The sequence below is a fragment of the Doryrhamphus excisus genome, chromosome 6, assembly GCF_030265055.1.
Source record: "Doryrhamphus excisus isolate RoL2022-K1 chromosome 6, RoL_Dexc_1.0, whole genome shotgun sequence".
Taxonomy (NCBI): domain Eukaryota; kingdom Metazoa; phylum Chordata; class Actinopteri; order Syngnathiformes; family Syngnathidae; genus Doryrhamphus; species Doryrhamphus excisus.
The window spans coordinates 17,032,709-17,057,179 of NC_080471.1; the positions used below are offsets into that span (position 1 = coordinate 17,032,709).

Genomic DNA, 24,471 nt, shown 5'->3' on the forward strand with positions numbered 1-24,471 from the left:
TATGTAGTCAGGTGTGATTTTTACAAATAAGATACGCGAAATGACGGTAAATGTTTTTAATTTTATACTCGCATGATTTTTTTTTTCAAAAAAGATGATAAGTTTTGTTTTTTTTAATCTCACAATATATCCTTTTTTATTTCCAGTGTATTTTCATTCAGAATTTCTGATAAAATGATACGTTTAAGTGCAAAAAAAAAAAAACGAAGGTAGTGTTTGTAGAATACAAATATGTTTCATTTTCCACGTTATTGTTATAATCACACACAATTGAAAGGTAACTGGAAGAAAAGGGAGGGGGTGGCACTGACAACCCTTAATTCAATAAATGCATAAATAGCCATTTTGTAGAATAAATACCCTCTTTAAAAAGAATGCTAAGTCTTCACAATCCACGTTTAGTACACACCTGCAACATACGGATTGTGGCTGTATTGAGAAGAGGCAAATAAGTGGTACAGTATTTATGTGTTGAGGATGACACATTATGATGAATGCCCACACAGGCCCCTCCCACCAACTGGACACCATGTGCATAAGGGCCTGGGGGGGGGGGCTTGGTGGGACACCCAGAAGAAAACAGAGAAGTGGCAGGACTTGGTGAAGATCTCAACCAGAGGCACTGACCTACACAAGGAGTGGAAAAATACCAGGACTGTTATCATTCATTCAAGACAATCCTCCATATTGGGGCTCATGTTCAGTTGCAAGCGGCCGCCTCCGCTTCCTTCCTGTCGTCTTTGGTGCTGCCCTTCAGGCTCCCGTTCAGAATCTCTGCGGCCACATGCTGCTGGAAGTGCTTCCTGGTGCCCACCAGGGAGGGGTTGTTGACCAGCGTGTAGAGGAGATGCCAGTGGCCTCGGGCTCGCTTCATACTGGAAACCTTGGGGTGCTTTTTCTGCTGCTGGAATAGCTGAATCCCTGGGGACAGGCGGCAGATAGGGTGGCATCATCGTATCATACATCATCAAACCATACCATAGCACATTATATCATACCATTAACGTATGGCGGGGAAAGTTAAGACAACCCCAACTGCTGTCAGTCAACAGATGACAGCAAGTCGATGTAGTGACAATAGCTGCCCGGGGAAGGAGCTCGATATGATTTTTTCCCCCTGGGGCCCAAAATTCCTGGCGCTACGCTTGCACACATAGATTTGTGTGTGTGTATATGCATATCACAAATCTTTTTCTATATCATACATCATATACTACGCTACAACATACAGTACCAGACCACATCACACCCGACTTGCCCCCCCGAGAATTTCCTGCGGAACCCCTGAATGTCAGATAATTCATGACAATTCAACAATTCATAGCCATCCCATCAATGCTATGATTTTCCAGCATTACTATGACATTAGCATCAATACGCCAACAATGCTTTTTCTGCTTTCCTGGCACCAAAAAGATTGATATTTCAGAACCCATCACATTTCTGTATTCCATACGTTTGCACCAGTGTACCTAATGTTGGCCTAACGAAGTTAGTGTACCTAATGAAGGCAACCACTGTCTGGAACTGATGGCCATTTTTGTAACCTTCCCTTTCCATCCAATCTGAATGTTCTCAATTGGATTTAGATCAAGGGAACATGCAAGATGGCCCAAAAGAGTGAGGTTATTCCTACGGAAGAAGTCCTTTGTCAGGCGGGATGATGTCCCCTGCAATATCTCCACATAGTTAGCTGCCATTTGATGCCCCTGCACAACATGGTGTTCCATTGTTTCATCGAAGGAAAAAGCCGCCCCCTTCACTGTCTGAAAACATTTCAGGTTGGATCTCATCAGTCCACTAATGCTGGAAGCCATCAGGACCTTCAAGGTTACATTTTTTCTTATTATATTTTATCTTTTATGTATTATCTTGTCATATTTCAATGTCCCATGTTTGGTGCTCCTGTGAAAATTCCTAATGAGCAATTTTGTGGCGTTGAAGAGCCTTGTTGTTCTGAAAACCCTTCAGATGCCGTCAACCAGTAACAACACCAGTCACAACATCGTCCTGTGTCTGAACGGACAGCCAATCGGATCCTCCGGCTCAGGGTTGGTGAAATTTTCGTTATTTCATAACCTTCGGGATCTTTTAAGCTGCGAGGGGCCTTGCGTGGAGCTTGCAGCTCCCGACGGTGTTCAAAGATACAAAGCTTTTTTGCCTTTGCCATGAAGAGATCATGATAGTGTAATCGAAATCGAAAATGTCATTGAATCCATATTTTTGGCAAGACTTAGGATTTTAAAGGTTGCACGTTGGTGAGTGGTTAGCACGCAGGCCTCAGCTAGGAGACCGGTGTTCAATTCCACCCTCGGCCATCTTTGTATGACGTTTGCATGTTCTCCCGTGCATGCGTGGGTTTTCTCCGGGTACTCCGGTTTCCTCCCACATTCCAAAAACATGCTAGGTCAATTGGCGACTCTAAATTGTCCATAGGTATGAATGTGAGTGTGAATGGTTGTTTGTCTATATGTGCCCTGTGATTGGCTGGCGACCGGTCTTAACATTTTTGCTCAAGTGTATCACCAACACAGAAACGGCCTCAGAGGACCATATAGATATGACAGGAGGTGTAATAATAGAAAGCAATCACATTGTAATCCTCTTGGTGTGTTGGGAACACGCATTGGTTTCACCATTAACAATAAAAGCTTGGGTCCCTCGGCTACATGAATATAAACCAGGCAATTAGCGCAGCTCATCTGTGTAATCAGCTCTTAAAGAATGAATCCGTGTCCGACAATGATGAGTTATTGTTCTCCAGATGCATCTTGCAATGCAGTATTTGGCCACGTTTTATATCTAAAAGGGCCCTAATGGATATTTCTATTAATTGCTCACCTTATTGTCATAGTAAGTGACTGTTCTGCTGCATTCTTCAAGTAGTTATTTCTATTCTTTTAAATAATACATGGCAACTGTTGATTGTATTTGGCCAAAAGGGCAGCTGAATACTTTATGACAGATTTGATTGAGACCATAAGCTCTAGGCCTGTAAATTATGCCGCACAAGACTCAATTTGATCTTCACATATTAAATCAATTTGGCTTTCATTTCTACCGCGCGTGCAAGACAGTGTCATGATGGGATTATGTTTCACAGACCAGCTGCTGAATACTAAAGCGTTGCTGGAGAAATGGACACAAGCTTGGTCATCTTGGAACAAACCTGTCTGCGGTTATGTTGCTTAGAATCATCCTTGGGGAAAAATGTCCGAAAGCGTGAATAATGTGATGATTATGTTTAGGAACATTAACCAATACATCCTCCAATAATCATCCCGCTCTAATGGCATAAAAATGCCATTGCTTTTTCTTCAGTTGTATAATTTATGATGTGGACTCTCTTTAGTGCTACACACCCTCTTCAGCATCCTGTGACCTCGGCACGACATTGTTCTTCTGGCCCACGGACTGCAGCAGCATCCCGCAGAAAGCCTTCATCACAGGGTGCGACTGGCTCACCTCAATCTTCAGATAATGAGCGTAACAGCGGTAGGCTGCAGACAGACACAGGAGATGGAGGAGGTAAAAAAAAAAACACATAGCACAACCCTCCCACGTTGGCTTTGAGGCAATCACACGTAATCACCATACGATCATTTGCTTTTTTTCCTCTTTTAACACCTGCTCTTGCTGACAGAGGGCGTCTAAAGCTGTGGCCATTTCAGAGTGTGCAATTAGAGTCCCTTGCACTGCATTGCACAAAAAAAAAAAAAAAATCCTACAAGCTGCACTTAGCGGGGCAAGGAAAAGTGGATACGGTGCACCTTTTCTGATGTTTTTCTGGCTTGGAAAAAATGGCTTTTTTTGAAACAATTCTACTTCATCCTAATCCTCCTCTAATGTTGTTTAACATGCAAACATTGTGTTTCTGAAGTGAAATAATTCCGGATTCAGAGTTCCAAAACTGTAGCTGCATTTAACAAATCCCCTAAAACTATTACTAAAGTACAGTAAACCTCGGATATATCGGATTCAATTGTTCCCACTGGTTTTGTCCGATATAAGCGAAATCCGTTATATGCGTATACCGGAAAATGTCCGTTTTACGCATATATCGGATTTTTATCCGGTATATGCGTAAATCGGATTTTATAAAAAGGCACTTCCTTGACTATGTTTCCAATGTACCTGGACTGGGCAATGAAAAGAGGCGTAAGGTAATGAGAATTTAACTTTATTGGACTCTGAGCATAACAAATTGTTAATTAAGCTAGGCCCTGTTACGCCCGTCAGGCCTACGTTATTTCCAATAGTGAGGTTAAGATCTCATTCACTGCTGTGCTAGTATTATTGACGTCACTCACTTTTACGTATATTTGTCCTAAATCTGGAGCCAGGAGAAAGACAATAGCCAGTGACATCAATAAGATTAGCATAACGATGCGGCCATCCGATATATGCGAGGGAAATTTAATGGAAATGCATTGGAACGGGACTGGAGATTTTGTCCGAAATAGGCGAAATCCGTTATAAAAAATCCGATATATGCAATGAATTTTTATTGGAAATGCATTACAGAAAAACGGTTCTTTTTTATCTGTCCGTTGTGAGCGAATTTCCGATATATCCGAGTCCGATATATCCAAGGTTTACTGTAACTAGTTACGTCTACACATGTTACTGAGTATTACATTGAGATATTTTCCCAAGTACGTGGAAATGTACTGCAGAAGACACTACGTAAAGTGCAGAGAAAATCAAGCAAAATTACTATTCTTATAGTTATTATAGTAGTCTTATAGGAAGTACATCAAAATGCAAACGTAAATTAAAAATTATGGATGCCATAGTTATATGTGTATATCTGTGCTAGAGGTGATTGGCATGTTTAATTCTACTGCATAGTGTCTGTATTGGATCCAGAGAGGCTTACCTGGATCAAATGCTTCCACATTTCTATTCAGAAGGCTGATGTCCATGCGTCCCATGTGAACTATGTTGAACAAGGCTGTGATGATCATGCGCCAGACTGCTAGTAGCACCCCGATGAGAACATTGACTGGAAACAGCAGGAAGGTCAGCAGGAAGAGGTTTCCTCTGGAAGACAGGTTAGCCTGAATATACTGTATATATGTATATACAGACACACGAGAAAAGCCGCTTTTCATAATATTGTATTGTTCTGATTGTGGATGTACAACTAAATTACATCACGTGTTTTTACTGTAATTATTCATTAGGTGAACATATAGAGGGGTAAAATACTATTACTGAACTTGATAAGGACTGCGTTTGGATTTTACCTGTTGTCAAGGTTTCTTGTGCCAGCCCTCTTTTTGATAAAACAAAACCTGGCGGTTATATGCTGAATCAGCACAGCCAGTAGGATCATCAGCCAAAAAGGCCTAGAAAGGCAAAAGCAACAAATTACCTCCTGTCGTCCATCTCCTACAGGTTTCTTTAATTAGGATAGATTAATTTGGGATTTACGTCTGCACTCACCACATGCTCCACAGGATCTGAAACAGAATCAGGTTCTTCTGGTGCAGGATGGGCAAGATAATGAGGAAAACGGCGATGAGAAGACACAGGAAGAACACCATGGTCTGGACGAACATGGCTACAAGGGGTGAAACATGGAAGTCAACAAACACACACACTCTTCCATGACGGTAAATGCTATAATTATGGCTAACTGTTTATTTACCCAAATTGTAAAGAACATGGGGCGTTAATTGGAACAGACGAGGCTGTTATTTTCCAAATTTGATCATCATCAGTGTACTGTATATACAGTAGAGAACACTGAAAATCATATGCAAATATTTCCAGGACAGGGAGTGAAACATGGTGTTTACTAATTACTTGAGCCCCCTTGGCAGCAATATCCTCAACCAAAAATATTTCCTGTTGTTGCAGATCGCATGCACAACCAGCAGGATGGATTTTGGACTATTCCTGTTTACAGCAAGATTTCCAGGATGCTCAGTGTGAACTGCTCTAAAGGTCATGCCACAGCATTTCAATGACGTTGAGGTAAGGGCCAGTCTGTTGTTGATTTGCTTCTGTGTTTTGGATCGTTGTCCTGTAGCAACACAGCTTCAACTGTGCAAAATATTTTGATAAACTTGTGAATTCATGATTCCATTGATGATAGTGAACTGTCCAGGCCCAGAGACAGCAGAGTACGCCCATACCATGCCCCCCCCCATGTTTCAGGGTTGGGTTATGTATGTGTGGTCCTCCCAAACAAACAATTAAACTTTGGTTTCATTTGTCCAGCAGGATAAATTTAGGTATACTAAAATGTCTAACTTTAATAATAATCTGGAGTGCATGAGAAAGTGGAACAGAAAATGTAGCTCTCTTTTACAATATGATCAGTTATTAACAAGTATATTGCACAACACAGGTATTAATACCACTGATGGATTCAGCTGGTGAGCAATTCCAACATTTTAAAGCGCATACAGAGGAAGATAAAGCTGCTAGATGCTGACCACACATGATACTTAATATGCAGCTATACTATCATCTGTGGCTGCATATAAATGGAGGCGTTATTTCAACCGTACCGATGCAGATGTGAGCCGCTGTGAAGCTGGTGTATCCCATCCAGCAGACCAGTGCAGGCCGCGAAGCCCGAATACTTCTCTGGCAGTTATAAACATTATAGATATCTCCCCTGTACAGCCCCTTCAGGTTTGACCTGCAGAATAAAGACATAATAGAACACCAATTTAGTCTAACCGCTGCACATTTCATTTATGTCTCTTAATAGCCATTTTCACATCTTGCGCCAGTAAATTCAGAATGAATGTGATTTAGCCAGTGCAGTAGATTATTACTCCATTATATTGTAATAACACCGGAGTATGCCATTGCATTATAATGACACAACCAATGTGAAGCGTTCTCAAAGTGAACTTGCAAAAAATAAGGGATTTTGTTCCTACCTATGGAGAACCATGGACCTCATGAACATTGCCAAGTTGACAAGGCTTGACAGGGTCATCGCTGAGATGTAGCACACTGCCATGAAACAAAAAACACTTTAGTAACGTGGTCTTATTGTATATTGTTACACTGTTATGCTGCGATATGCGAGAGAAAACCCACACATGAGGAGAACATGCAAACTCCACACAGAGATGGCAGAGGGTGGAATTGAACCCTGGTCTCCTAGCTGTGAGGTCTGCACACTAAACACTAGACCACCGTGCAGTCCTATTTCACAGAATATTATTCATTCATTCATTTTCTACCGCTTTTCCTCACGAGGGTCGCGGGGGGTGCTGGAGCCTGTCTCAGCTGTCTTCGGGCGAGGGGCGGGGTACACCCTGGACTGGTTGCCAGCCCATCACAGGGCACATATAGACAAACAACCATTCACACTCACATTCATACCTATGGACAATTTGGAGTCGCCAATTAACCTAGCATGTTTTTGGAATGTGGTACCCAGAGAAAACCCACACATGAGGAGAACATGCAAACTCCACACAGAGATAGCAGAGGGTGGAATTGAACCCTGGTCTCCTAGCTGTGAGGTCTGTGCGCTAACCACTAGACCACCGTGCAGTCCTATTTCACATAATATTTTATATTATATTATATTAAACCCTTTCCCAACAAGGGGTGTTAAGAGAAGGACATACACAGGAAGCTACGTACAGCAAACACACCCAAAACTAGTTACTATCAAGTAGTTAACATATTTCTACCCTTGTAGGACAGTTAAGAGTGTTACTTAACACACTGATTGCATCTAGAGTTAATAAAGTTTTTAAGGTGGTGACTCAGGAACGGATTACTTCTAATTCCATTATTTTCTGTTGTAAAAATACTTTCCAATTCCAAACAAAGCCGAGTTCAACCAAGTGTCTCAGAAGGGATTGTGCCTACTCTAAAGAAATGTTTTGTAGACTTACTCACCCTCCACACACCACATGTGATACACTACTATTCGGACCACTTCATGTTTATCTGGAGAGAGGACAATCTTGAAGCCGGCTAAAACGTTGGCAATGTCTTCATCGACTCCCATGCGGGCAATTTGCAGTGAAGGCACCACTGCTATGATCAGCAGCAGGCCAACCTGAAATATACATTTATTTACACAATTAAACAGTAGAAGAAGCCCACAGACATTAAAAGGTATAAAAGTTTACCTGATAGAGTGTGATGAATGACACCACACCAGATATGGCCAACTTTAGAGGGAATCGGAAAGCTGTTAGGAGAGTAAACAGTCAGCTTTGTTGTCACGTCCTGATAACACATACAGTATCAAAATCAAAAGTGACACTTTACCTTCCTCTGGTGTATACATGTAAGATTTTACGGCATCAATTATTCGTTGGGGGAGCTTAGGTGTCTCGGTTCTTGATGTGCTGAATGAGGTGACAGGTTAAACAATTATAATGGATGAAACGAATGGAAAAATAAGGTTGAGTAATCGTGTGTACAAATCAGTTTTATTCTTCTATTTTGCAGTAGAACATGATGGAATTGCAACACACTTCCACTAATCAATGCCCCGAGGGAGGATGACAGATCAGCAGAAAGGAAGCTAACCTGTTTCCTGTGAAACTTCCTACAATTTGGTCAGTGCTCTTTTTTTTGTGAATTTGATACCTCTGCACAATAAAATCAAGCATTTGCTTGATTTGTATACATGCTACCGTGTACAGTGACAAGTCCCATAAACAAGATCATGCACTCATGATCAGTGTTGGGGGTCATGCCGTCTTTAAAAATAACTTGTTTTCCAGTTTATGTACTGATCTATTTATCTATTTAAAAGATCTATGTACTGATTCATAGCAACAATCTGGATGTTGCTTCACTACACAGGAAACTAAGTATCTATAGTCAATAAGAGTTGGGGGTGCACACTCTCAGGAAAATACATATTTGAACGTTTTTCAAAAATAATAACGCATAATTACTTTTATGAAGGAGTAATTCTTCATAAAAGTAGAAGAATTTATGTAGGAGTGATTCCATTATTTATAAAAGTTTTTGGAAACGCAACTAGTAATTATAACTAATTACCTACTGGAGTAATTTTCCTAACCCGGCTCTTGACATTTACCGTATTTTCTGGACTATAAGTCGCTCCGGAGTATAAGTCACATTTTTTGCGGGTAATTTATTTTACAAACTACTTGACCAAAACAGACATTACGTCCTCTTGGAAAGCAAGTTCTAACAATAAAAGAATAGAGAACAGGCTGAATAGGTGTAAGATATGCTAACATATCTATATTTATGTATCAGCTACACAAAAAATAAACATGAACAGAAAAGGTGTCCAGTGTTTATGTAACAAACACTTTTTTCATTTATAAGTCGCTGTGGAGTATAAGTCGCATAACCAGCCAACCTATGAAAAAAGTGTGACTTATAGTGTGGAAAATACGGTAAATTTGACATGTGATTTTAAGTATTACAAGTGAACATAGCACACACGGTATGCAGTAATGTGGAGTAGAAAGAACATCAGTGGAGCCTCTCACCTGATTTTCAATGGATTCTTTTTCTTAAGCAATTTCTTCACATAGTCGTCGTAATAGCTGCTGTTTAGATCCTGCACAAGACAGTCAGGTTCAGTGTGGACCACTTTTAGTAGCAAACTGTAGGGGCTGTTGACCGCTTCATTTGCAGTGACCTTATTATTGGAACCTGAGTTTGAACTTTTATAGTAATAGAGTTCAGTGGAGGAGTCCTAGTGTACTTGACGACAATGTGGATTTCTAGTTACATAACAAACTCCTGTGCTGGCGTAAGAGGGTGGTGGACATGGGGGCTGGGAACAATCGCCTCACCCCGGCTGTGTAACACCCACGCAAAGATTAGCATAAAATAAACATGTCATTGTGTTTCATTGATGGGGGAAAAAATGGTCAACCTTTTCCTAATCTGATCAAGAACATAACATAAACCAATTAACTACATCAAATCTACTTAAAATGAGCCTCTGGCACATTGCATCAGCCTAGACTGAACAAGATAAGCCTTAAGAAGAAATGTACAGTAAGTCTTAGTGAAACTTTTTTAAATAAAAATATATTTTTTTATTCAAAAGACAGATATACAAGAAGATTAAACACCGCAGACAAAATAATTAAACATAAGGATGGAACAACATGACTTACCTCAGTAACATTATTCTTTTCAGTGCCCTTCAAGCCCTTGAATAGGAGAAGAGGATACTGGAAACTAAGGAATGCCAAGCAAGCTATCTGGGGTAGGCTGGAAAACAGCGAGTAGTGTTTATGTATCTGTAAAGAACGAAGAAAGGAAAGTTTGCATCACCCAACAACTACTTTTGTATGTCCAGAGATTAGTACACCAATAGAGGCATATATATATATATATATACATACATATATACACACACACACACATATATATAAATAAAGCCCGTTATGCAACAATTGAAGCGAAATCCAGTGCACTATTTGGCTCCAACCAGCAGAGGCACACTTGATTCAATTCCAACCAGTTTGTAGTAAATACCTTTTCTTTTCTTCTGCCCCATTTTTGTCAACAATTTTCACTTAAATTTTGTGGAAATATTGTATTTAACAATCTATGCTGTTTGCACAACTGACTCACACTTGCGCTTTTTATTGAGTGTGCTCATTAAATAACCCGCCATGGGGCCAAAGAAAGTTGCAAGTTATAGAAATGTGTAAACATTTGTAAAACAATAGTTACTTTCTATAAATGTATTTTTGTTCAAATTTGTGTCTAGAATAGATTCATTTGATTTATATATATATTTTTTAATAGTTATTTTCATTCATTATTCTTCACTGACGGTTTTCACTAATGATTACTACCAGAAGTATTGGTAGCATTAAAAGAACGACAACCATTACAAAATATATAATAAAGCCTGGATACCATTGAGACACACTAAAGTGATTAAGTGTGACGATGCCTCTTGATTAAGACCAGCAGACAGTGGAACTAATTGCTTTGAATCAGAGAACCATTCATTTAACAGAAAAAAGAAGTGGACCAGGCACAAAGTCTCAGCAAAGATTAAAGCACAGGGAGCCACAATCTACTTCGAAAGCCTGATATTCATCATTTGAAATCACATCTCTTAGATAAACACTATTTGGTCATTAAAGAGTTTTCCAACCAGAACACACTGGTTTAGTCCTACCTATCTCTCCAGTGGACAACTTGGGAGTACATGAATAGGCATTTTTTGCAGTATTGAGCATGATCCATGCATACCTGTGGTGTTTTCGGGCAGTCGATCTTCTGCCAAACCAGGACGCCAAAGTGCGTCCATGACAAAAGGCTACCAAGAACATAGCCCACTTTATTGTGCAAGGTGCCACATGCCAGGAGAGGGTAGTAAAGTAAGGGGTAGAAGAAGACACCCAGGATCATCCAGTTCTCTGAGAATGTAACAAACAAATGGAAGTAAATCATGTAGAACTGCCCCATGCCATACTGTGTCATGTGTCATGTTATTTAGCTACATGAGAGGGGCAAACATCTAGAAATACCTCTCAATCTGGTGCAACAATATTAAACATATTGTTAAATAATTCCCAGACAAAACCTAATACAAGTGGGTTTATGTTCCTCTGAAAGACTGATTTTATCAGCTTTTTGTACATTGCACCGGTGTACCTAGTAAAGTGGTTAGCTACTGTATAAACATGGCAACCTAAAAGTTCTGTTTTGGTGTTAAGCCTACTGTGCTAAACCTTGTGTTGTTTTGGGATTGTGCAAAGTAGCGTGAGGCTTGACAACATTCTGTTCATTCTTATATAATTTCATTTCAGGGAAAATAAAAACAGCTTATCCAGCTCCTAATATGAAAACAACACAGAGTCATGGAAGGAACAGGGAAATTACGTAACTTAGCTACAATGTGCAAGACATCAGTACAAAGTTCATTGAACACCGTCTTCCTTACAGTGTGTGTAAAAAGCAAACGAGGACAGCAATTTCTGGTACAGGAAGTACAAAGATGACCTTACGTTTGTTCTCTGCGTCCGTTGTGAAGGGGAGAGGGTTTGGCAATATGACCAGGCCACAGAGTTTGCACAAGAGAACTCCAAACACAGCCACGGCCAGGCCCTTGTGCTGAGTATGGTCCAGGAAGTTGACCGGACTGTGAAACCAAAGCGGCAGGTATTTAGAGCTCACATGCGAGTAGCCTCACATGCAGCTGAGATGGTTATTGAGCAGATATGATCAAAATAGGTCCTTGACACTGTTTGTAGTCAGTTGAAGTCAATTAAATACAAGCTACTGTATGAAACCTGCATTCCTGCTGCAAAGTATGCCTCATATTTTAAAAAGGTGCATTTAAACATGCAAAAAACCAGCCCTTTTTCACACGACTGTATATTGCAATGTTTCACCTCACAATCTTTGGGCTTTTCCCTTCATGGGTTGCCACAGCAAATCTCCTCCATCCAACCCTGTCTTCTGCATCTGTCTCTCTCACACCCTCATGTCCTCCTTCACTACATCCACAAACCTCCTCTTTGATCTTCCTTTACCTGGCAGCTCCTGCATCCTGCAGCTACCTGCATCCTTCTACCAATAAATTCAGTCTCTCCCATCTGGACATGTCCTAACCATCTCAGTCTGGCCTCTCTGACTTTATCTCCAAGGCCTCTAACATGTAATGTCCCTCTGATGTACTCGTTCTTGATCCTATCCATCGTGGTCACTCCCAATGATAACCTCAGCATCCTCATTTCTGCTACCTCCAGTTCTGCTTCCTGTCTTTTCCTCAGTGGCACTGTCTCTAGACCAAACAACATGGCTGGTCTCACCACAGTTTTGTATTGCAATGTTTCACCTTACAATGCATTATCGATTAAAAAAATTATTATTAAAATATAGCTACCATAAACATCTTCACCTCCACCTCAGTGAGTTGAGTCACCATTTTACATGCCATTCACTCCTCTCGGGAGTAGCGGTTTTTACTCTGCTTAAAGTATACTGCAAAATATAAACTATTAAATTAATTTTCTTGACCCTAATCACTTCATCACATCATTTATTACCATAAATAACAAAGTTCCCCAGTATAAACATTGGGTTAATAATAAATTGTTTATTACACAGTGGTGTATGTCATTCAAGAACATACAGACTTAATTTAAAGCCTCACCTGAGTAAACCTGGAAGTCCTTTTTGTCTGCTGCCCGCCGCCTTTGTGCGTCTGGCTAAGACTGCAAGGATCACCATGACAACGAGCTACAGGAAGAGATCAATTATATAGCGTTACATGCACAGTAGCATGCTCTGAAGAGCTGTGAATTCTGTCAAGTTTAGACCTCACTGTGTTTCAGACCAAAAAAAAAAAGTGCACCATGTAGAGGGCACAAAAGGCAGTACCTCGTTAGTGCTCCCTGTGGATTGGGCATGAATGAGAAATCATTAGTCAAGATCACTGACCAGTGAGAGCTCAGTGACCTATCATGACCTGGAACACATTTAGGAAACACGAGGCAAAGAGAAGAATGCCTCATGCTAAATTGGACTTGTATGGACCAACTCATAAGCACCGATTAGTCAAAAGAAGTCCAAGATGAAATGAGCTTTAGAAAGCGCATGGGGACATTTTCTTTATTTTGAATCTTTAGTTATTTTAACAATGATACTTATTAAAAATTTGAATTCCCTTAGTTGTATTGATGTTGGAAACTGTGGTTCATCCTGCTAATGCATTGAACATTTTAGTAACCAAAAATGGTTCCACATCCCCAATAAAAGGGCTTAAAGAACAATTAGAGATAATTCTGATTGGGCGTGTTCCAATCTAATATTGATATATGATATCTGTCCAATAGCAGTCAGTCAATCCACAATTTCATCTAAAATCTCTGATATTGACACGATGCAAGCAGTCCATTGCAATTCTATTCAGCATGCAGAGCCCATGTGATCGCAACAACAGTCCGTGCTAGTAAGGAAAAGGAGTGATGTCAGCCATGCGGCTGTGTTTTTCGTTAAAGCACCCTCAAAAAGACTCACAAGTTTACACAAGTTTTCTGTGGTGGTACAGAATCAGCGAGGTTTATTACAAACAATCTCTTGTACATTTGAAGAGGGACTTTTGCAACATCACGGCATTTTAAAACATCCACTGCTGTTTAAAACATCATCAAAGTCTGAGAAACTTCCTTGTGATGGCAAAAAGTCTGTAGAAGCTGTAAGAGAAAAAAGCCAGCCTCTGTCGGTGATGAGTAATGTCGGGGTTAAATGCTTCATTGAGCCTCTCTGCATTTTGTCGATAAAACTATACACCAGATGCATCAAGAAGTAAATTGATCAATTTTATTCACACCAACTGTTGCTGAGTAATATCATCAAGGCTGCAATACTGAGATCAGATCGTAAGTGAAAAGGTTATATTCAATTTTCCCTTTATTGTGATCGTTAGAGTTATGTCCAGTTTCACCTCTAGCTAACAGTCTGACAGTTTGCAATGTAAGTTGCTTCTGACTGATTACAAGATGGGAAGTGTGATAAAATGGCCAATGCCTTCTAACACAGAATGCTCCCACAGCTTCAGTACCATTTGTAATAGTGGTAGCACATGAATGCAACATGTAAAGAGACTCACAGATACTGCGCTGATGCATATGTGGTAGAGCCTGTCATCTGCTGTAGGGTCACATGGAAGAATTACTCTAAAAAAAGAAACATGTGATGAGAACAATCAGTGTGTGTTGTAACACAAGGCCTTGAGTAAGTGAGGAGGCCTGCACCTCACTAAACCTTTCACACGTCACCATCAAGACCTTTTGTGGCAGGCAACTTTGGAGCTAAAATCCCGTAGTGGAGATTTGCATTTAACCGGATTGTTATCAGCGTGACGCAGGAAACAACTGATGCTTATGTTCACGTTGCACTACAAGAGCAGGAATGCCTTGGTCATGAGAAAGTCATTACTACTTTCATAGTCCGAGAAGGTCTCATATGTGTAGTACACAGCTTGCATCCAGGATGTATAAGGTTGACAACAGCCTCTCACCTGTGCAAACACTGAGTCATTTTGGGACTTTGGACCTAGCTCAAAGACCAGACGCTGGCATCACATCAAACCACATGTAAATTTCAAGCAATGTCTAAATTCACAACTACAGTCAGAGTATGTAGAGAGGATACCTGACTGTTTACACATACTGCAAAACAGCTAAAACCACTTCAATGCTAGATTAAAGCTGCAAGACCACAACTCAACACCGTTTAGAACTTTAGCTGACGGTTTAATTGCAAACTAAATCCCTAATGTTCTGATGATAATATTTAGTTTCTTAACCCTTCTGGCCAAGTTTAACAATGAAAACCTACTTTTTTTTGTAAATTAAAAATGGATTCAAGGAATACACATGAAGTCAGGTTGCATTGTGTGCCATTTGTGTTGAAATGTTCAAGTGCAACAGGTGAATACACATTTTTTCAAGGCTAGCTTTGCCACATATGTTTTGTGACTCGTTTTCCTTGTCATTAACAATTCAAACTTTTAAAATATGAAGATTATGCAATCTATGAACTGATTAGAAGCGCTCTGACATGAAGTGTGCCAAGTGAGTAATATTCCTCAGTGTTTAATTAAGTACTCGCTCACAATTGTTTCTAAGCCTAGGATGTCTGGAATGACAGTAAAACCAACAACTGCAAAAATGTATATCTTTTTACTCACTCTTTTTTAATCCTGTTGGGCATAGGGTCAAAATCTGGGTACTCGTAGTCCACTCCATCCACATCCATTGTGTCGCCTCTTTTTCCAAACACTTCCGAAGTTTGCACCGGAGGGAACTTCTTACCGCAATTTCAAAGTGGCACAGAGCTGTGATCGTGAGAAGCAAACCTGTGCCAAGTCCCAAGTTTTGCGTGCGGAGTCGTCCTCGCTGTCGAATGTAAGGTCAGCCTTAGGTGTCGTGGTCCTTTTGTGGTGCTGGGAATTAATGTGCCAGCTCCTGGTTGTGCCTCCACCCTGCAAAGGCCTTTTTTTTTTACCAATGGAGTGCTACCAGCACTCTGGGAGCCTGGGGAGAGAGTGAAGGGAAAAAGGGGTTGAGGTGGCGATATGGGGGGGTAACAGTGTGTGAGTGAAAGGAGGGAAAAAGTGGAGATCAGCCAATGTGGAAGGCCACCTGCTGCTTACTGGGATTACATCTACTTGTGAGGTTGTGTTGGACCTGTTGCTGTAGTCAGGTGTGCTGTTATAAAACTATAACAGCACGCTGGGAACATGTAGGGTGGCTGGAGGGGCTAAAGAACACCTATGTGGACTTTCATGACAATGCATGGATAATTAGTTTTCTCTTGTCATGAGGCCCAATGAAGGATTATGGGACACATTACACCTTTCTTTGATAAACAAATTGTGTACCTTGATAAGCGTCTAGAACGAGTTCATTCAACTTGACACGTTGACCCTTTTATCAAGAGCAGATAAAAAGTCCTTCATGCACGTTTATGGAAATGGTTTTCTCAACCTGGACTGTTATTGTACATTACAGGTACTAGGTATTGTCAAACTGTAACATCTAGGGATGGCTGATAGGGAGGAGTAAGCCATCTTATTTCAATACTTCTACTCTAAAATCAGTGTGTGTCTAATATAAGTGACAAGTACATGATACTGTTATGTCTCACGTTATTCATTCATGGAAAGCGGGAACGTGAAGAATACTTCCTGCTACAATCCTACTGTATATTAATGCACAATGGAGAAGGTGACAGAAAATACACATGTACATCACATGTTAAAAGTGGACTTCAGTGAAACAAGAGCATGTGAGCGTTACAGGGACAGACTGGGGTCAAAGGGCATAGCAACACCCTTGCTTTGATTATTTTCATTTTCAAACGATCAGGAATAGTATAAACATGTGCATGTAAAAATAAAAAAGTATGAAAAAAGTATGCCATCTTGCCAATATTCATAAGATAGATTTTATCTGTTATGATCTGTCCCCGCGGTGAGCTGTAGCGGTACTAAAACAAATGGTGGCGGTTTCGCAAGACAGGGTCCATGACAGCATATACTCATGAGGGTGGGATTACAGCCACACTTAGTTTAGAAAGCAACACAACTTTCTCTCCAAGCACCCCTGAGAAAAGGCTGTTTCTCAAGCACAGTAAGCCACCACATCGAATGTGCCCCGGGAGAAAAAAACAGCCCAGCAAATAAAGGGGTCAGTGAACAAAGAATGCTTTGAATGCTTCAAATGACATCACACAGAAGCACCTTGATTGAGCTGGACAGTTAACTTGTATCAGGTTTAGGGAAGTGGACTCAAAAGGCCTTTTCAGTGAAAGCCAAGTATGGAAGCATCAAACATCACTGCACCTGACTTATGGTCACGTTTAGAGGACATAACAATTTTAAACAGATGTATTTATGACAGTGATGATGAGAAACACACCCACCTTGTATCTTAACAATAAAGTGCATTTTTACATCCACTAAGGAGCTTATAGGCTCAGTTTGAGAACAACATTATGAAAAAATACGGTTTTCAACAAATCCAACTCAATTAATTTTGCTATTTTGCAAGCTTTTATATCATTTTCCAGTGAATAATTCAATAATCTGAGAACAAAATTCAGCCGTAAGTGGGAGTTGGGTATAAATAAATACAACAGGGTCAATTATGTCATATGTAAATATGTTAAATTACACAAAATATATGTCTGAGTAATACCTGGTGTATTCATATTGTCATGTAATTAATGGGGAACGTCAATCTGTCACTGTGTACAGTTGCTACATTGTGTAATATTTCATTTGTCTTCACACTAAGGTTCACAGTTTAGAATGAATACTGTTAATAAAACATCACTGAGCGTGTTAATCAGAATCAAGCATTATTATATTTGTGATACTTTGTGAATTGGTTCGCATTAGTTTGTGAATGTGTACCTAATGTTGTGGCCTGTCAGTGCACACAAGAAATGAACAGCCAAATAAATATGAGACGTAAAACGACGAAATGGTCGTAAACCTAGCCAATCCACTCTACAGCTGCTCATCTGAGAACATTATGGAGAGAACACAGCACACAGACTCTACAGAAGTTTGATTCCTTTCAAATAGAGTTCCAGGCAGCTAGCAGCAAAAACATCGCAACATAATACATTTCAGGTAAATCGATCACCTGTTTTGCTTTTTATGGTAGATATTGCGTTTCTGCCAAGCAGAGAATATGCTATCTTTGTGTGTTTGTAAGTAATTTCTCAACATCATCGACTTGATTGACATGGACATGACAGATTACTCACCAGCTGCCTGCACTTGCTCTGACTAGAGAGGTGAGGACACTTAATTAATGTCGAATGCAGGAACAATTTCATAATTTTCCTAACACACCGTTTTATACCAACATTATGGCGGATGAAGCACCGCAGACACCAGTAATTATCATGGAAACTCACCTTCTGATATTTCTCTAACAAGTCTTCTAACATTGGATGAGGAAATTTTACAGCAAGTAGGCTATTAGCTGATACGCGGCAGTACTACTACAATTCCCAGAATGCACCCAGCTACCCCGCGGCTGCCGTTGAAGCCCATTTAGTGCATCCAGTCAAATTTATGAGGTAATTTCGTGAAATAAATGACTAATGCAGACGTAAAACAGATGTGACTGTGTTTAATTTCGCACTAATTTGTGTGTCTAAAATGTTAGCGCTTGTTGGCCAGTTAGCTAACTGTTAGCTTTTGCTCTGCTAGTTATCGCATACTGTAGATTATGAATGCTAGGCTAATCGAGGCATTAATTGGTCTTGTCATTGTCTGCATCGGTATCGGCGATAATGATTCTGTATGTACTTGGTATCGGATCGATACCAAATCTAGCGGTATCGCACACCACTACTTGTGACAGAATCTGTGCAGATCTCGGAAACTTTCTGTGTGCGTGTGTGTGTGTAGCTGCTCTATAGAAGTCCACAAATCCATACAAAGGGTCCAAAATTAGCATAATAGGTCCCCCTTATGCTACGTTCACACCGACGCCGAATGTCGCGCTTTGAATCGGCGACAAATTCGGCGTCATTTTTCAAAAAATCTCACGATCTCCTCAGATATGTTTATGCTCTGATAAGCTCTGATACGCTCTGATACGAAATTCGTTCCCGCTTTAGGCGACAAATTATTTCCCGAATCGCTACGGCTACTCACGCTTTGATGCCGATTGATCAGGATCCTGATCAGGAGTGTTGAGCCTAAATCACGCTTTGATACGCTTTAATACTCATTGATAAGCTTTGGTGCACTTATCACGATTTAAATAACGCTCTGATACGATTATCAAGCTCTCTTGTGCATTGATAGGCTCTGTTAAGCTCTGTTACGCAATGGAAAATTTCGAGATCCCGACTGCATTCGCGCCTCTGATCCAGAGGATATATAAAGATGCAGCAGATCCATTGATCCTTGAAACCAAGCTCTGTTAAGCTTTCCTACACTTTGAGCAAAACTTTGATAAGCTTTGTGACGCTTTGATAAGCTTTGTGACGCTTTGATAAGCTTTAATACGCTCTCCCCGCTTTACGCAATTCGTGACAGATCGCCTCAAATTTTTAAACAGTTTAAAAAATTTTGGCGCTCTTGCCGAATGTCCCGAATTGCTCAAACCTTTCTTACGCTGTATTACGGTCTTTTCGCTTTCATTAAGCTTTGTTACGCTTTGCCGCCGCTTTGCTCGATTTAATTCGCCATCGATTCTGCGTCGGTGTGAACGTAGCATTAATAAAGTTTTTTGGGGCAGTTTTTTGCACATGTGTGCACAAACATTGGTGCCTGACGCTCATGCTATGCAACTGCCATAAAACACTGCTGAAAAATAGGCCAACTATTTTGCACGTGGCTAAAACCGTTTCCGGTACGGATTGTGTAATGACAGGCGTCCCGAGTGTTGAGCCTGCATATTTGATTAAGTAGTGGAAAAAATCATTATGTTGCGTCTAATAACTTAGACATTTAAAAGCAAACCTCTCAGGCCCAGATGATTTTCCACCCACTGACAGTAAGCATTTCAAAATTAAAATAATTACATTACCTTTGAAGGTAACTTTGTATTTGCAGAGGAAGTAGCATTTTTTTCTGTCTTAAATCTAAATAGTAAACAGCGCCGACCAAAGTTCAGAATCACTCCGTTAAAAAAAATTGTAATGTAGGGAAGAAAAGACTGAGTGAAGTTCATACTGTTTTCCCTGATAATACAAGTCAACTTAAAGCGCTTACAAATGACTTAATATCCAGTGATGGAATCAGTTAGATCACCTACCTTATTGTCCTGCGTACTCCTCAGTGTGCACCATAGAAACACATGGGAAATGCTCAGTTACCTTACTTCAGAAAAATCCCAAGTTCAATTTATTTGTTGTCGGCCTCCTGCCATGTGTCTGTGCGTGTGTGTCAGAGAGAAAGGACTTTGAACGTCTCTATCTTACTGTGGCAGCAACCTGACTGAACTTCTTAAGTATTGTGAAATATTTAAAAGTGACCCCTGTGGTTCAGTTCAATTAAGTTTGATGAATGAATTATTACTACATTCATTGTTACATCTGGGATTTTTACAGTCATCATGACAAAGTAGATTAACTTGTTCCCAAAGCTGTGTTAAAGCAAATGAAATAACGCAGGTAATGAATGACTGTGCATGGATGGCATTATTTTACTCCCACCATAGCTAAATCAGCCAGCTTTGTTGCAATGTTTACATCACGCTATTACGGTTTATTGTGACTCATATAATATTTGTTCATAGTGAGAGTATTATTAAATAGTAGAATAAAGTTAAACTAAACTCAGTTTTGCATGTTTTAGCATGCCTTTTCTTATGGTGCGGTACCCTTACATTTTTTTTGCTTTCTTTCAGTGGCACTAAAAAGGAATATCTAAGGCACAAAGGAAAGTGTTTCGACTGGCGCATGGCAAAGATGACAGTAAGTGTAACCTCCTCTCTGTAGTTTCTCAGTGAAGCCATCAAAATTATGAGCTGCGCTTTATGGAATACAATCAACTGCAGTTGTAATATTTTAAATGTCTCTATCATAGTCTAGTTTTCATTTAAGACAACCTTGAAATTCAGCATTAATTGTTATATTTTCATTTTGTCCTCCACAAATATTGTGAATCAATTCAAATTGAGTCTTACAAAAATATTGCCTGTGTATTAAATCTAGCCACCCAATGGCCTCCTGGGAGTCATGGCTAATTACAAGTGATATTTTTCTTCTGCTTCGCACTGCACCACCTCTATCATAATCAATGAGCCTTGTAACACTCATTTAAGGCATAATTGGATTTGGAAGTGTCCGAGGTAGATTGGAGCTGACATGAAAGGATTGTTTAGGGCCATTGGCAGCTTTCATTGAAGCTGAACTGGGTCAGCCAGTTACACTCATATTCTCATTCAGATGATGGGAGTGATGAAATAATTGATTAGAAATGAGCAACGTTGGCCAACCATGACTAAAATTGTTAACCAAGATATAACTAAGAGTTTAAAGTACACAAAAAACAAAACAGAGTGTTTTGTAAAAAAAAAAAAAAAGAAGACACAATAGAAAAAACAAGGCGCATTCTATTTGTTATTGTCCACTAGCTTTATTATTATGAACTCATCGACTGCCAGACATTTTCAAAGAAGAGAGCTCCATACTGCCAGAGTTTTGGGGCATTTTTGCTGACAAGACCCACAGAACAAAGAGTTTTAGCACTACATAAACATTGAAGCCATATAAAGAGTGTTTTCCAAACACATCTAAATGCAGCAATACTTTCACAGTCAGTTATGCTGTCAGTTAACAATATCAACTTCCTTTTTTTCTTTGTCTTTCTCTTTATTTAGACCACATATACACGTAATAAAAATGTTGCTGTGGTGTTCAGAGTGTCCCTGAATCCACCTCAATGACAATGAGGAAGCGTCTTTCAGAGGCTGAAAAAATATCAATCAATGACAATACAACTGAACACAAAATGCAGTTTTTTAAATGAAACTTCTTATGTTTAAGGATGAAAAACATCCAGACATAGTTTGCCCTGTGTGAAATGGGAATTTCTCATTTGGATTAAATCTAAAATCAGACTTTGCATCGTCTGGATGGATGTCTTATAACACCCTCAACAAATACACACAATCAGATTGTACCTTTTTCTTTAATTGAAAAGGGTCTTTGTTTTTTTTATTTTAGCATGATTTTTTTAGAACAGTCTGTTACATGTTGACTTCTTCTTCATCTTCTAAATTGTGTTCAACCTTAGAGATTCTACTAATATACTATGTCAGTCATTTAGGCATATATGCTATTATATATGGCGAGAACAGAAAGTGAATTTCATTCATATCCTGTCTGTTTCTGCTTTAATGTATCGCTGCTGTTGTGGCAAAAGATGTATTCCCCGTTTTATGAGCCCTGAAAATGAGATGTATTTAAGGAGCTGTTGACAAGTACAAATCTCCCTGGTAGATATTAAAGTGCTTGTGATCACATTGATCTATAAAATTATAGCAGGTGAGGCAGGGCGACAATGCCTAATCTTCTTTATACAAGCGCTTCATGGACAATACGTTGGCCAATGTGCACTCTTAGGAATATAATTAGATTTTAACAATCTGTTTATCTTAACCGGCATCAGGGCTGGTGTGTCTCTCGCAAACATCATGTATCATCAGCTGCTGATTATTAGAAAACACATTTTTAATGTAAACACAGTAATACAATCTCTTGACGCTCTGATGTACCTTAGAAAAGAAATGTACTTGATAGATTAAATACGTATTTACTGTATGTTTTCATCTTTGTGCTTTGTGTGTTTAATACAATTTTCCAATTCTGCTTGTGTGTGTGGTGTTTGGGTGGTCCAGTAAACATACATTTAAAGGCTTTCCAGATGTACTGTAGGTCATGTTGCACAGTAGCTTATTGGTTTGTTGGAAGGTTGGAAGGTTCATTGATATTGATAATACCTTTTTAAAGATTTCATTCTTCCAGAAAGCAATGTCAGTGTTTGTTTGTACTCATTTAGTTGTGATTGCTGTGTTTCTCAGTATGAAGCTACAAAAATGTGCGATGGATTAAAATTTCTCTCTCAAAGCAACATGCAAAACGGATGGCGTATTTGCATGTCTCGCATCTCAGGTTTTTAATTATGAGATGAATTTTCAATCCAACATGTCAAACGCAATTGCTTTCAAAATGGGAGATTTGCCAAAATGTCCCAAAAGAGCTAATCGAGGGCAGCAAATCCTGATGAGCTTGTTTGATCATGTGAGCCTGCACGGCTGCATATTTTTTCTGTGTGTGCGTGTATGTGTAGTAGTATGTGTACGTATGTGCTTATAGTGTGCATTTACACATTGTTTGGATGATGTGTTATTCACAGTAGGCACTTTATCTGTCATTAAGACACACACAGGGTTGCAATGCTGCCATCCAAGATTTCAGCTGGGTTCGATGCTCAGGGACACATTGCAAGCATTATGACTGCATTGGAGATATCATTGCATGGAACACATTGTGACTTGACACAATGTGTATCTTTTGTTATCAGTATTACAATTAGACCAGCTTTAGAAGTGTTTCCCTGGCTTATGGATGGCTTCAGTGTTGCATGTGTGTGTTCACAGAAGTTTGACTTTCACACATCTCTGCTGGAATGAGGTTGGATCGAGAGCTGATCCAAATTATCAGCAGCATTGTGTCATATCCTCTTATGTACAGCAAAAAAAAAGTCTTTTATATTCAAATATTTCTGTGATTGGCTAGAGACTAGTCCAGGGTGTGCCCCGCCTCTTAGCTGGGATAGGCTACAGCTTCCCCATGACCCTAATGAGGACAAGGTATGGAAAATGGAAAAGGGGGTTTAAATCGCTGTGGGATGGTATTAAAAATTTTTTAATGCTATGTTATGTTGAAAATAAGGGTGCATGACATGAATCAAACATATTTTATTTATTGATTTATTTCATTTTTTTTAAATTTTGCAATTTGCAGAATGTACAAAAATATGTACAGTAAAGGTTTCTTGAAAGCAATATATGTAGAAGTAATCATCCCTCTAATTGTGAGTACTGGAAACCTGTACTTTAAAAAAAAAATTGTCCATCAGCCACAATCCTTATGTGAAATGAACACATGTTTTTTTTTCTTTCTCTTTTCTGTGCATTATAACAAGAGAAAAGTACGTCTTTGGGATGTACCTATTTTGACTACAAAGCCCTAAAAAAACCTTTAACAAAGTTGTATCTTTTGATACATGCTGTGATCATACACTGAAGATAACGTAATATTTTACAGAATCTTGCTATTTTTTGATGATTTAAAACTTCTTTACTAAGTCATTGATTTCACATACTAGACCAAGAGCTAACGCCATTTCCATCAACATCAGCAGAATAGAATGAGCGAAAACACTTATAATGTCCACTCTCATTGGGGTGGCTGTGTCTTCCAGCACAAGACGTATGCTGCAGTCCTCAGGTAAAAAATACAGACTCG

General features: G+C 39.6%; 2 protein-coding genes across 21 annotated transcripts in view; one reads left to right on the top strand and one right to left on the bottom strand.

The window, feature by feature from the left end:
* Nucleotides 1-41: 41 nt before the first annotated feature.
* stra6 (signaling receptor and transporter of retinol STRA6) lies at nucleotides 42-20,606 on the bottom strand. 4 transcript variants are annotated; one of them, XM_058075033.1, is made up of 18 exons: nucleotides 20,250-20,606; nucleotides 15,653-15,998; nucleotides 14,570-14,636; nucleotides 13,112-13,197; nucleotides 11,961-12,094; nucleotides 11,203-11,369; nucleotides 10,107-10,232; nucleotides 9,468-9,538; nucleotides 8,260-8,339; nucleotides 8,118-8,179; nucleotides 7,882-8,044; nucleotides 6,903-6,978; nucleotides 6,522-6,655; nucleotides 5,449-5,566; nucleotides 5,250-5,351; nucleotides 4,880-5,043; nucleotides 3,363-3,500; nucleotides 42-921 (listed from the first exon to the last, which is right to left on the bottom strand). In XM_058075033.1, exons 2-18 carry the CDS (start codon nucleotides 15,718-15,720, stop codon nucleotides 701-703), a joined length of 1,977 nt encoding a protein of 658 aa, XP_057931016.1. In that variant the 5' UTR covers nucleotides 15,721-15,998; nucleotides 20,250-20,606; the 3' UTR covers nucleotides 42-700. The 4 variants fall into 4 exon arrangements, with proteins under 4 accessions (XP_057931016.1, XP_057931018.1, XP_057931015.1 ...); XM_058075035.1 differs by lacking the exon at nucleotides 20,250-20,606 and adding an exon at nucleotides 19,142-19,314; XM_058075032.1 differs by lacking the exon at nucleotides 20,250-20,606 and adding an exon at nucleotides 18,394-19,068.
* ccdc33 (coiled-coil domain containing 33) overlaps nucleotides 17,933-24,471 on the top strand; it is a 46,875-nt gene continuing 40,336 nt past the window's right edge. For 3 of the 17 annotated variants that reach the window (XM_058075052.1, XM_058075068.1, XM_058075069.1), the window contains exons 1-2: nucleotides 18,313-18,558; nucleotides 20,844-20,910. In XM_058075052.1, coding sequence (XP_057931035.1) covers nucleotides 18,554-18,558; nucleotides 20,844-20,910 — 72 coding nt within the window. In that variant the 5' untranslated portion in view covers nucleotides 18,313-18,553. Of the gene's footprint in view, nucleotides 18,104-18,211; nucleotides 18,271-18,309; nucleotides 18,559-19,670; nucleotides 19,989-20,444; nucleotides 20,608-20,843; nucleotides 20,911-24,471 lie in introns of those variants that run through there. The other 14 variants (XM_058075064.1, XM_058075061.1, XM_058075054.1 and 11 more) reach the window with 13 other exon arrangements.

Bases quoted from the DNA above. Each gene is read 5' to 3' on its own strand.
- stra6 (XM_058075033.1), bottom strand. From the start codon at position 15,720: ATGGATGTGGATGGAGTGGACTACGAGTACCCAGATTTTGACCCTATG. The intron at 9,539-10,106 runs GTAAGTCATGTT...TGTCTTGTGCAG, and splicing joins AAAAGAATAATGTTACTGAG to GATCTAAACAGCAGCTATTA. The intron at 8,180-8,259 runs GTAAAGTGTCAC...CTCTCCTAACAG, and splicing joins CATGTATACACCAGAGGAAG to CTTTCCGATTCCCTCTAAAG.